General features: G+C 37.7%; 1 protein-coding gene across 2 annotated transcripts in view; it reads left to right on the plus strand.

Moving 5' to 3' along the window:
• SPTLC2 (serine palmitoyltransferase long chain base subunit 2) overlaps positions 1 to 13,213 on the plus strand; it is a 110,549-nt gene that overhangs the window by 58,516 nt on the left and 38,820 nt on the right. The window contains exon 10 of one of the 2 annotated variants that reach the window (XM_041758801.1): positions 4,918 to 5,660. The exons of the other annotated variant lie outside the window; for it this stretch is intronic. Within the exon in view, the coding sequence (XP_041614735.1) occupies positions 4,918 to 5,090 (173 nt within the window). The 3' untranslated portion in view covers positions 5,091 to 5,660. Of the gene's footprint in view, positions 1 to 4,917; positions 5,661 to 13,213 lie in introns of those variants that run through there. 2 annotated transcript variants of the gene reach the window in all.

Here is a 13,213-nt window from a genome sequence, read left to right on the forward strand (position 1 = left end):
CACATCGGGCTCCTGGTGCATGGAGCCTGCTTCTCCCTCTGCCTGTGTCTCTGCCTCTCTCTCTCTCTCTCTCTATCATAAATAAATAAATTTAAAAAAATAAAAATAAAAAAAATAAATAAATTAAAGAAATAATAATAATATTATGCTTTATAAACATTCTCCTTTTTGATATGGTAGAATTTCTGAGTTTTTTCCCTTATGGACAATGTTTTTGTGCCTTAAATAATCTTTTCACCGTCAAATATGTCTTCTGTAAGTATTTATTGCTTTCTTCTCCTATTTTGTATTACTTAATTGGTGGTATGGGTTTCTGTATAGTTATATGTTTGTGGGCATGATTTATTTTAGGGGTATTCTTCAGTTTCATCTTGGATTATCTAGGCTTTCTAAAACCATAAATTTTCATACTGCACTGTTTCTCAGTTTTTGTATTTTGAATAGATTTGCCTGGAAGATCAGGTTTATATCAAAGCTCCATCAATATTTGTCTCTCGTTAGATCTCTGTAGTACTCTGACTTGGAAATGAGGGGAGCTGAAGGTAACCCATATGTGAACAGAAGAGTCTGTTACATGAGAATAGAAATTACAAATTGTAGAGCCCTTTCCTTACTTTGTGGTGAATATCTCCTGGGCAATTTCTGTCTAGGAAAGAGAAAGAAAGACCATGTAAATGTTTGGTCTTGGCTTTGATATTAGTTTAAGGCAGTGTTAGACTAAGAAGCTGGCTTTCTTTTCATGCTCTTACAACTCTAACTTTCTGGTTGCTGTTACTGGACATACAGATACCAAAGCATGGTTCTAGGTAAACTCATTTTTGGCATACTGTTTTGTCCTTTCTATAAGATGTAAGAGTTCTGTTTATTTGCATGTTTTCAGTCTCTCTGTTGTGTAAGTTATTTCACTATAAACAGGCCTTGACCTGTGTGGTCACTCCAAACAGGGTGCTAAACCAGTGAAATTCTATTGTAGGTTAAAGGTGGTCCAGAATCCCTGGGAACCTTGTTTTTTCTCATGTCAGTGTCAGATAATTCAAAGAACTATAGGACTATGGTTTTAAAAAGCTGCAGTTAGCATGGCATTATTTTTGTTTTTGTGTTTACACTTGACCACTTACACTACCATAGAATTGAATCCAGTCTTATTACCACACAATCTACCCTATTTGGTACTGATTCATTTTTCTGGACATGCTGTATTCAAAAGATGTGTTTTGGTTTTTGTTTTTTTTTTTAATCATAAATTTACATTTCTCTAAACTAGTCTAATAGAGTTTTTAGCATTTTATATGCACTTGTAAGTTTGAGGTTTTTATTCAGAATGTCACTATTGAGACTGATTTAGGAAGTTAAGGAATTCATGTATTACTTGTGCTAAAGTAGTCTTTATTTTCTTATTTCCTGGCCCAGTATGGAGTCTTGTTGATTTGTGGTACAAATCTCTCATTGCCATGCAAAGATCATCATTCCCATATCTTTTATTTTTAAGTGTACATGTTGTTTCATTGTTTTTTTAACTTTGTGCAACTTATGTAAGAAAAATGAAAAATGTAGGGAGAGATTTGAGCACTCTTATATAGCTGGGTGTTCTTGCTTTTCTTACTGGCTTTAAGGGACTGCAGGGAGAACTAAAAGTTACCAAAAAAAAAAAAAAATCACAGTAATTTGACATGTCTGTCCCTAAATTCCATGGCGTAGAGCTAGCTATAGTCATATGGTAGAGTTAACATTTCTGACTGACATTTGTAAACCCTTTTACAATAAAACTATAGAAACAAACTTACAGAAAAGCTGGAAGTACAGCACAAAGAACTTTTTTTCCTGAACCGTATGAAAGTAAGTTGTTGATGTGACGCTTCATCATCCCAAATGCTATAGTGAGTACTTCCTACAAAGTCATTTTCCTATATAACCACGGTACAACCATCCAAAGCAAGGAACTGACACTAATATATTATCAACTAGGCAATATAGCGTGATATTATTTCTTTAACTAATACTGGTATGGTATTACTATATCTATTTCTCAGGTCCTTTTCAGGCTTTGCCAGTGTCCCAGTGATGTGGACACGGTTCAGGATCACATGTTGCATTTAGTGGTCCTATCTCTTTAGTCTTCTCTTGTCATAGTTCCTCAATCTTTCTTTGACTTTCATGACTTTGACACCATGAATGATTACAAGCCACTTATGCTTCAGAATATTCCTCAGTTTGGGTTCACTCCCTCTTTTCTTGTGATTAAGATTAAGATATCTTGAATAGGAAGGGCACAGAAGTTATGCTGCATTTTACTCCCTGAATCCTCTCTCTGTCTTCTCAACTAAATATGTAACTATCTTCAGGTTATTCAGGCCCTGGTCAACTTTCTCCATATCAAAGTCAGATTTTTTTGATTATGCCTCTCACTTCTTATTCCCATGGCCACATTTCTGTTTCAGGCCCTGATTACCTGTTGCTCAAACTATTGCCCCCACCTGTAACTGCCTTTTTTTTGGCTCCAGTCTTTCCTGTATATAACCATTCATTGCTCTTCCCAACATACAGCTCTGTTTGTGAGCGTCAGCTTAAAGATGCAGAAATAGAAAATAGCAGTCTTTGATACCTCCCAGTTCGCAGAATGAAGTCCGAATCCTTTATGTGATGCTTAAGATCTTCCACAGTTTGTAGCTTACGTCATCTTTTTCTGCATCCTCTCACCTATCCTTATTTAAACCAGTTTGATTCCTCTGACAGAATTCTTATCCTCCCGTCCTCCCAAATTCTTCATTCTGTTCATTCTTCGGGGCCAACTGAAAAGTGGTGTCTTGGGCAGCCCAGGTGGCTCAGCAATTTTGCGCCGCCTTCAGTCCAGGGCGTGATCCTGGGGACCTGGGATCGAGTCCCACGTCAGGCTCCCTGTATGGAGCCTGCTTCTCCCTCTTCCTGTGTCTCTGCCTCTCTCTCTGTGTCTCATGAGTAAATAAAATAGAAATAAGGAAAGAAGGAAAGAAAGAAGGAAAGAAAGAAAGAAAGAAAGAAGAAAAGAAAAGAAAGAGAAAGGGAAAGAAGGAAAGGAAAGAAGGAAGGGAAAGAAGGAAGGAAGGTTGTGTCTTTTACAGCACCTTTGTACTAATACCCTTTTCTCTCAAAATCCATATTTCACAACTTCATAATATCACAAATTTTTATAATTTTGTCTCAGAGTCAGTGTTTAATGTTTGAACACAATGTTTTCTTTAAAGTATATATGCAAGTCAATCAGTAGACTTAACAGCTAGATATTACAACTGGTGTCCAGTCCTAAAATACTGAACATATAATGAAATCATTAAGCCTTACCTTTTCATTATAACTTTTACTGTCTCAAGTATTTTGTTATTTGATTTTAATTATTTCTTCATAATTGGTAGCTACAGCACAATTCCAATGAGCATATAAAGTTTATTATTGCCACATTCAATACATCGAATAATTACTGGTTTTGTCTCAAATGAATTTTGAGTCCTGTGTGATCTTTTTAATATTTATTTATTCATTCATTCATTCATTCATTGAAAGAGAGAGAGAGTGCGTGGTGGGAGTGGGAGTGTGGGGAGAGAGGGGTTGAGGTGAAGGAGAAAGAATCCAAGCAGATTCCATGCTGAGTACCAAGCCTAACTCAGGGCTCTATCTCAGGACCCTGAGATCATGACCTGAACTGAAATCAAGAGTTAAAAATATAACCAACTGCACCACAGAGGCGCCCTTGGGTCCTGTACTGTCTTATTAGTATTCATACTTTATTTTGTCCCTTTAGCAAACATGTTTGATAATTCAAAGATGAAACGTAATAAACTATTTGAATAATGCTGTTACAGAAAGAGGGAGACTTTCCCAAAAACGAACTTTCAGTTAATACACAGTATTATTGTGCAGTAACTCTGAAAGCTTGTTATACAGATCATCAACCAGTAGCTTAGGAATGTCACTGTATAATGTGTGAAAGCTCACTAACCCTTTATGTAGTTTTTCCATATACATATCATTTCCCCATTAGGACCCTTGTCTTGTTCCTCCTTTCCATCTTAAATTTTAGGTGCCTGTATTAGGAACTTAGAGTCAGTAGTTGTTTGACTCGCTTACTCACAAAATTGTTAATTTATCTTCCTAAAGTAGAATATAAAGTCCATGAAAACATGGAGTTTTGACCATCTTGTTCATTTTATTCCTTCTGTTTAAAACCATGTTTGGCACATGCAATAAATGCTTGGTTGATGGTTAAATAAATAATAATTTGTTACCTTGAAAAGAGGCATTATAAGAGTTAATGACCTATGATTTAGTCCTTTACTATATTCTTTGATAAAGAGAGGTGAGGGACATGGAAGTGTATCAGTTTCTGTTACGTACTTGGTGGAAGGTTAATAGGTACTATCTTGTTTATAAATCAGCACATTTTGAAGTTAAGGTTTATGAAGGTGACTGGCCACTAGAATTAAAAACAGTAATATGACAAAACTTGGTGGTGATTAGTCGAGGAAACATGGAAAGTTGCAAGAGCACAGCTGTCCCACCACACCACCATGTAGGGGTGCAGGAACAAGAAGCAGAGGTGTAAGTGTATTCAGCACTGTGGGGCTAGCTTGTCAAGGCGAAAGGAGAACTTGGCACTGCTTCCTGGGATGAGAATGGAGGTGGGGAAGGGAGGGCTTCTGTATTTTGTATTTAATATTATGTACTGCTAGAATTTTATTTTACCGTATAAATATGTTACTTCTCTGAGAGTAAAACTTTTGTTATTAGATTCCACACTACATGAATAACTTATATGGAAAAATCTTGCTTACAATACAGTTAAAAGTAAGACTTATTAAACATATACACAAATATTACAGGGCTGATTGATAAGAAACGTTCTCATCTCTCTTTTTTTTTCGTTCTCATCTCTTTTGAGGGAAGATGTGTTGCTTTGTGGTGACCAGGGTGTAGAGCCTTCAAAAAAGCTGCAGCACGTAAAGGAAGTGGAGATCCATTCCCTGCCCTACTTTGTAAGCCTTCTTCTTCCTCCTGACCTTTCCCACATCCTCCCTCCAGTCCCTATCCTTTTCCAGAAGAAAAGGACATGCCATTAGATTGATGAGTAGACATTCAAAGGCATCTGACCTCAGAACTGAAGTGAGTGATGGAATAGTGATGGCATGTGTGCTGCCAGGGTGATTGTACCGTAAATGGGCATACTGAGTTAGAACAGGCTGACGAGTAGAAAAAAATAACATCAGGAAATTCTGACAAATTCCACTAGACATTTGAAATTCTAGCTTTCACTTCTCACACACATACACACACGTCCAAACAGTTAACGGAAATTTAACTGTAAGATCTATTTATGAGTCAAGGCAAACTATGTCTGAGCAAAACCACTAAAATTATGCTTTTCCATTTTCCAGAGCTGTGCTTGACTGTATTTTATTTCTGGCCAAAGATGAAGTTAATAACATGCATAACACCCAGCTTAGTGTCTAATGCCCAGTAACCTTTGGATAAATTTGCCAGATGAATGAATGTACACATGAGCCATAACTATTAGAAAATGAGTGGGTTCTTAGGGCGCCTGGGTGGCTCAGTCAGTTAAGCATCTGCCTTTAGCTCAGGTCCTGATCCCAGGGTCCTGGAATGGAGCCTCACATTGGGCTCCCTGCTCAGTGGGGAGTCTGCTTCTCTCTCTCTCTCCTTACCCCTCTCCCTCCCCGTGCTTGTGCACTCACTCGCACACACTCTCTGTCTCTCAAAAATGAATAAATACGATCTTAAAAGAAAAGAAGCAAAATGAGTAGGTTCTTAAAGTATGTTGCTTGAATAGATGAATGTTAAACCAAATGGCCAAATGGTGGAACAATATAGATAAGTGTTTTACTACAAAAATTTTCTTTATTCTCAAAAAATTTTATTAATTTTTAATTAATTAATTAATTAGAAAAAGAGAGAGAGCGCGCGCGCACGTGTGCACACACAAGCCAGGGACAGGGAGGAAGAGGAAGAAGGGAGAAGCAGAATTCCCCTGCTGAGCAGGGCTCCTGTCTTGGGGCTCAATCCCAGGACCCTGGGATAATGACCTATAAGCCAAAGGTAAAGGCTTAAGTGACTGTGCCCTCTACTAGGTAAATTTAAAAATAATGACAAGTAGGGTGTGTGGGTGGCTTAGTAAGCCTTCCACTCATGTCATGATCTCCTGGGGTCCTGGGATGGAGGAGCCCTATGTTGTCCTCAGGCTCCCTGCTCAGTGGGGAGTCTGCTTCTCCCTCTGCCCCTCCCTCCTGCTCATGCTATCTCTCACACAAGTGCACGCTCTCTTTTGCTCATAAATAAATAAATAAATAAATAAATAAATAAATAAATAAATAAATAAATTTTTAAAAATGACATCTAATTTTCCAGAAAACTATACTTTTTGTACTTTTTAATTTTGAAAGAAGTGGGCCTATTTAGGTGGCTGTTGGTGGAGGAGAGAAAAGGAATACCCTGGGCAGATTGAGGTTTAATTAAAATTAGTTTTAGCTCATTTGTATTAATTCCTATAATAGACTTGTTAATGAGGTGTTAAATGATCATCTTGAGAATCCCAGGAACTGTCAGAAATTAATTTAGGAGAACTGAGAAACTTAAAAAAAAAAAAGAAAAAACATTCCAGGAGTCCCATGTTGAAGCAGAACTGTTAAAGAAAACAGAGTCTTTTTGGGGAGGTGGGGTGGGCATGGGGAGAATCTCCTGCTTTTCTGCCGGAGGCTGATGGCTTTTACATTTGCTTATGTCTGGTGGGTGGGCTGAGCCTGGACACCCCTCTCCACATCCTGTGCTTTCTGAGCTCAGGACTGTGAGGGTTACATTTTTTTTATTACTATTTATCTAATTTGTTTATTTCACTCTTAGAAATGCATGTAAATAAAAATCAAGTTTTCTAATAAACAGTTTTCTTCTTAGAGTATAGCTTAGCAGTGTATCTGACACCAAAAGTCAGACTAGATTACCTTTCTCATAACTCACTGCCTAGGATGCCGTTAAAAAAATAATGGATTCTACATTTATAAAACATTTATCAAGTATCTAGTCTGTATCCTGTGGTGGGTTTGCAGTTGAGCAGTGCAAGGTTGAACAATACATAATCTTGGCCTTTGAAAAAACTTACAGTCTAGTGGTAAAGATAGGATTCCAGAGAAGGACTCGTGTCAGATACATAGGCATATTCTTCCTTTGTTCAACTTCTTTTCTCAGGTTCCTCCTTCTGTCTCCTCTCCAAAAAGCTCCTTCCTCACCACTTACCCGCCCCCCAATCTTTTACTTCCTTAAAGCCAGCTAATTACTTGAAGCAAATTCAGATTTTATTAATTTTACATTCCTTATCAGTCTCTCTAAGCAGATTTTTTTCTTTAGAGGCTTATCACTCTAAAAAGAAAAAAAAAGGAAGCGTATCACTTTAGTAAATTACGGCAATCAAAGAAAAAGACTTTCCTTTTGTCAGTTAGCTTCGTCATTATCTAGCCCAAAGGGCTTTTTAACCAATGGCTTAAGCCTTCTAAAATCAGCAAGCACTATGACCACTTTATTTATTTTTTAAATTTTATTTATTTATTCATGAGAGACAGAGGCAGAGACAGAGGCAGAGAGAGAGAAGCAGGCTCCATGCAAGGGAGCCTGATGTGAGACTCTATCCTGGGACTCCAGGATTGCGCTCTGGGACTGAAGGCAGGCGCTCAACTGCTGAGCTATCCAGGCGTCCCATGACCACTTCATAGTTGAGGAAGTTTGAGCCTGCAAATGGTACAAGTTTTCTCAATATCTTGTCTCTGAATAGAAGGAACATGGCCTTCTTGAACTCCATCTCCTTCTTCTGAAGTTGCATTAGTGATATTTAGCATTTTATTAAGACATTTTATTACAACCTCTTCCTGATTTTCTGATTTCTGGTCTGCTAATTTTCCAAAACACAGCTAAATTTAGTTGTAAGTAATCAGCCATACAAATAAATGAAAGCCCTTTGAGGGCATTTACCTGCCTTCCCTCTCTATGGATCAGTAACCCCTGTAGCCTCCCTCTCTGCTTCAGAAATCTGTTTAGAATACTCAGGAGCTTCTGTTGCGCAGGTCTGTTTCTTCTACTCCTGGTCTCTTTCTTTCTTCCAAATCCAAATGCTAATAAAAGTTTCTCACCACAAGAGTGGTGTCTCTTTTTGTGTCTTATTTCAGAGTTTGTTTAAAACTAGCTATTAAGATGTCCACAAGCAAGCAGGCCTGGCAGCTAACCTTTGAACAAATGTAGACTTGTTCATTTAGTAGAATATTGTTCTTAATACAAAACATAAATAAGAAGTTTGAGGTTGTTGCCCTAGGACAGAAAAGGAGACCTGTACTAGATGTCCCTGATTGTGAAGATTTAGTAAGATGTTATAAGGAAACTAATTCTTAATTAAAGTACTGTGATTCAGAGTTTGTTTTTTTAGGATTGAAGTGGATGAATTTTACCTTAGTTTTATTTCATAATCGAATTTACTTTGAAGATTTTTTTTCTCCCATTATTTGGTTTACTCAGTTACTGTGTAGCTGAGACTTATAACCATTACTGCAATCTATTCTTCTTATGACTTGCAATTTGTGAACCTTATCACCCAGGTTCTGTTTTGTTTGAAGAAGAATAACTTTCTAAACTTTAACATGATTAGAATTGATTTCCCCCAGAATTATTTCGGAGGATCTTGTCTAGGAGACTTGAGCCTAGTTTTTCATCAGTTTTGCTATTTATTGCTATATGAATACTTAATATGTGTAGACAAGTAAGATATATGGACTCTGTTCTTAATTACTAAAGACTTGCCAGATTTGAGAGCTTTCTGAAGAAGAATTGGTTTGGAAGGGAAAAAAAGGCACCTATGTTTTTTTAAATTGTCTAAATATTTTACTCTGCCTGCTATCTACTTTGGTGGTGGAATGTGGAGCAAGGTTCAGAAGGACCTCGTTCAGGTGTACTCTTGTAAGCCCCTGTTCTCAAACTTTGTCCATAGACCATGTTGTATCAGAGGTACTTTTAGTGTGGTGATTCCTGACCTTGCTTCAAAATTAGTCAGAATGCTTATGTCAAGGCCCCTTGCACACCCTGTGACTATCTGGGAATGAGGCCCCTGCAGGGTGTTACTTAAAGCATCCCAGATTTTAACATGTAGCCAGGGTTGAGCACCACTGTTATAGAGCTTTCTTGAAATGAGAATTCTAGTCCACTCTACCGGACCATACTGAGTCTTAGTGGACAAGGCCTAAAATGTGCATTTTAAGGAAAACTTAAACTAATTTTTAAAGGCTACCTTTTTGTTTATTTGTTTGAGTTTGTTTACACAGAAGAGAACCAAGAACTACTCTACTGAGAGGTGGTAATTTGGGAAGGAAAGGAAATTGAAAGCCAGATATATGGTCTCTTTCTTTTGAAAGAAAAATAAGGGACATGTTGGCTTGTGAAACAGAAACTTTGTGGTAAAACTGTGTTGCCAGTTTTCATCATTTTTGGAAATCTGGATGCCTTGATGCTTTCTCCTAGAGAGCTGATGATCTTTGCTGAATGAATCAGTGGCATAGGTGGAGAAGGCAGAAACCAATTAGGAAGGGAGAAAGATAACTAAGAATTCAGAGACCCATGGTTGGCTCTTTAAGTCTGGTTGCATTTATTTTTGTTTCACTTTTTTTTAATGGCTTACTAATTCAGGATCAAAATTTTTAGTACATAACCTACAAATGGCCTTGCCCATTATAAACTTTTAAAAGTTCAATACCAATTAGCTTGTGAAACTTATTATGGCCTTGTCTTCCACCTCTGCAACTGTTCAGTTAATTCAAAGCCTAGACTTTACCAGTGATTGTCTTATTTGCTGACCCTCCTCATCTGAAGATGGGTGCTTGAGCATAGTACATGGGTTTCCTCATCCCTGTAGTTTTTTTTTTTTTTTTTTTTTTTAAGATTTTGTTTGTTTATTCAAAAGAGAGAGCACATGAGCAGGGGGAGGGTCAGAGAGAGAAGCAGACTCCTCACTGAATAGGGAGCCATCCAGGCGTCCTCTCATCCTTGTAGTTCTGCCTGAAAGTAGCTTGTTATGTGTTCCAGCCCCAGAGAACAGTAGGATAGGATAGTCTTTGGACAAATGAAGACTTTCTGTCCTGACAGTGAGCTGGCACCCTTTAAAACTCAATTCCTTAATTTTTCAAAGGCACTTGGCCTCCTTTCTTCCTTTAGTTTAGAGCCCTCTGTTTCTGGCTGTGCGTTAGCAACCATTCTTTTAAAGTCTTGATTTCATTGAATCAACAACTTTAAGCCTTGGCTGTTGCTGCTTGATACACATCCTGTGGCAGTGCTCAGGAAATCCTAGTTTTTGGCATTGAAACTAATTTAAAGGATTAAGCTAAGACTAGTGAGAGGGTGATAAACGGTACTTGAGAGTCACTCACTGTGCAGTACTTGGTGTTCACAAAAACTGCTCTAGTTGTAGATGAGAGAAATAGCAGTGGTAATATAGGAGAGTAAAGTCACATACTTGGCCACATTCTTGTAGGGAGACAAAACAAAGTAGTCTTTGAAACAGTGTCTCTAGGAGAGGGAGAGGCAGGCTGCTTTGATGTTCATTAGCCTGACAATTGCCCAAGCTGAGCACATTATCTGTTGCCAGTCTAGCAAAATAGAGGCTGCTTTTAGGAGATGGTGAACCAAGCTCCGACTCATTTTGCTTCAGTGGTAAACAAAGTTACTGAGCTCCTGCTTTCTGGAAGTCCTTTATAAATATCCCTTTTAGAAGACTAAACTGGAGCATGAAAATAGCTTGTAAAGAATGAGTTGCAGATAACATTTGTTTTCCTATTCCTTGGGTCTCTTAAAGACCTTAAAAATGTTCTAGTGCAATTTAACTGGTACTTAAGGAAGACGTGTTACTCAAATCAGTCTGCTCTGCCTTTTAGCTAATATCTTTTTTATTTATTTTAGGTAACATTTCTAGATAAGATACTTTATCCTTCTTTCTCTGAAAGCATGTGAAAAACCTGAACTTAAATTCAAATTCCAACAGTGTGGTTTTAAAAATAGCATCACTGTTGGTTTTTTTCTTTACACATCCCATGCTCTCCTCTCTCTCTCACCCTTACTTCTTTTTCTAGTCCTATTGGGTACTTTAAGATATTTTTAGGCATAGTGATCTTAATTTTAGTCTACAAGTTGAAATTCTGCAGGTGCTATGTAGAAGTTAAAGAACAAAGGAGGACCTTTAATGATGGTTGATTTGTGTGTTTAGGCATTCTTTTGTCCCTTTCTAATGAGCTATGAGAGCCTGCTTTTCCTGGTACATCCCGCCTGGGTACTTGTGACAAATGTACAATTTATTGATCTAGAAAGTGCTGTGATGAGTGGAAAGTGTGGTCTGCTGCCTTCTCCACCCACTTTAGAACTGTCCATAGAAGGTAACCATTGATAATTAAGAAACATGAATGAAGGAGAGATTGCTGCTTCTTTAGGAAGGAAACTTGGATGACTTAGTTAAGAATTCATTCTTGTTTTGCCAGCCTCTGCACTTAAGGTATCATCTAAATGTGAAAAAATAAAAATATGAAGTGGAAACTCCTTCATGGTTTAACCTTGTTAACTATCAATATATTTCCGTTGACATGGAAATCAACTTGGGAACCTACATACTCATAAGATTCATAAGATAAGCAAAAGTTATCAAAATTTTAACAAGTACCAAGCATTTGCCTCTATTTATAGAAAGGTTTTCTTTTTTTCCATTAATGGATCTTTAGCTTCACTAAACTTATTCAGTTTTTAATTCTTCAGCATACTGTGTTCTTGGAGGAATATACGGAAAGTATGGCCACAAGATTTTTTGTTCTAAGATACTTGCTGCTATGGGTGATTTGAGTAATACGTACTATTCAGTGGTTTGTAAACAACACCTTGTCAATAGCAGGGTGTCATCTTCCCTGGAGATCTAGAGTGCTTTTTTTTTTTTTTTTTTGCCATTGATGAAGAGTAAAGGAGATACCTAGTCGTTTTTATATTTGGTATGGGGAGAGGGTCTTATCTCTTGTTTATAATAAAACTATTTAAATGAAGTACAATACTTGTATGGATTAGTACTCTTTCCAATTCTGTGCTTTTTCTTTAATGTTAACAGTGGGGATGGTGGGCACCTGGGTTGCTCAGTGGTTGAGCATCTGCTTTTGTCTCAGGTCATGGTCCCAGGGTCCTGGGATCAAGTCTCACATTAGGCTCCGTGGAAGGAGCCTGCCTCTCTTTCTGCCTCTATCTCTGTGTCTCATGAATGAATAAATAAAAATAAAAAGCCAATGGGGATGGTGACCATATGGGGAAAGAAGTAGAAAAAAGATAGTAGAAGATGACTGGCTTTAACAGCAGTTAGAAAAAAAAAAAAACAGCAGTTAGAGATTTTTTTTTTTAAGATTTTATTTATTTATTCATGAGAGACAGAGAGAGATGCAGAGACATAGGCAGAGGGAGAAGCAGGCTCAATGCAGGGAGCCGGGTGTGGGACTCGATCCCAGGACTCCAGGATCACGCCCTGGGCCAAAGGCAGGCACTAAACTGCTGAACCACCCAGGCATCCCTAGAGATTATTTTAAACATCTAAGTAAAAGTGTGGCCATTATTTGAGAAAATGTTCTATTAAGTATCATCTGAGTTTCCTTGGGTTGGGATAACTTGATCAGATAAATAGATGGCTCTTTCTTAGACAGGATCCCAAGCTTCCTGAGGCATCAAAGTTGAAATCATCATCATAAAGCATTTGCTGGACTTTCTCTATTTGGTATTTTTATAGAGAGGAGGAAGGAGAATGGAAAAGAGAGATATTATAAGAAATTGGCTCACATAGTTATAGAGGCTTACAAGTCTTAAGATCTGAATTTGGCAAGCTGGAGACCCAGAAGAGCTGATATAATTCTAGTCCAAATGCCATTAGTCTTGAGACCCAGGGAGAGCTGAATCTTATTAGTTCAAGTATGAAGGCAGAAAAAACCCTGATGTGCCAGCATGACTGGCAGGAAGAATTCCTTTTTATTGGGAAGCACCCATTTTTTCTTTTGAAGCCTTCAAATGATTAGATATGGTTGACCCACATTAGGGAGGACAATTCTTTTTTTTTTTTTTTTTTTTAAGATTTATTTATTGTAGAGAGGGAGAACAAGCATGGAGGAAGAGGACAGAGGGAAAAGGAGAA

Source organism: Vulpes lagopus, chromosome 6, assembly GCF_018345385.1.
Source record: "Vulpes lagopus strain Blue_001 chromosome 6, ASM1834538v1, whole genome shotgun sequence".
Classification (NCBI taxonomy): Eukaryota; Metazoa; Chordata; class Mammalia; order Carnivora; family Canidae; genus Vulpes; species Vulpes lagopus.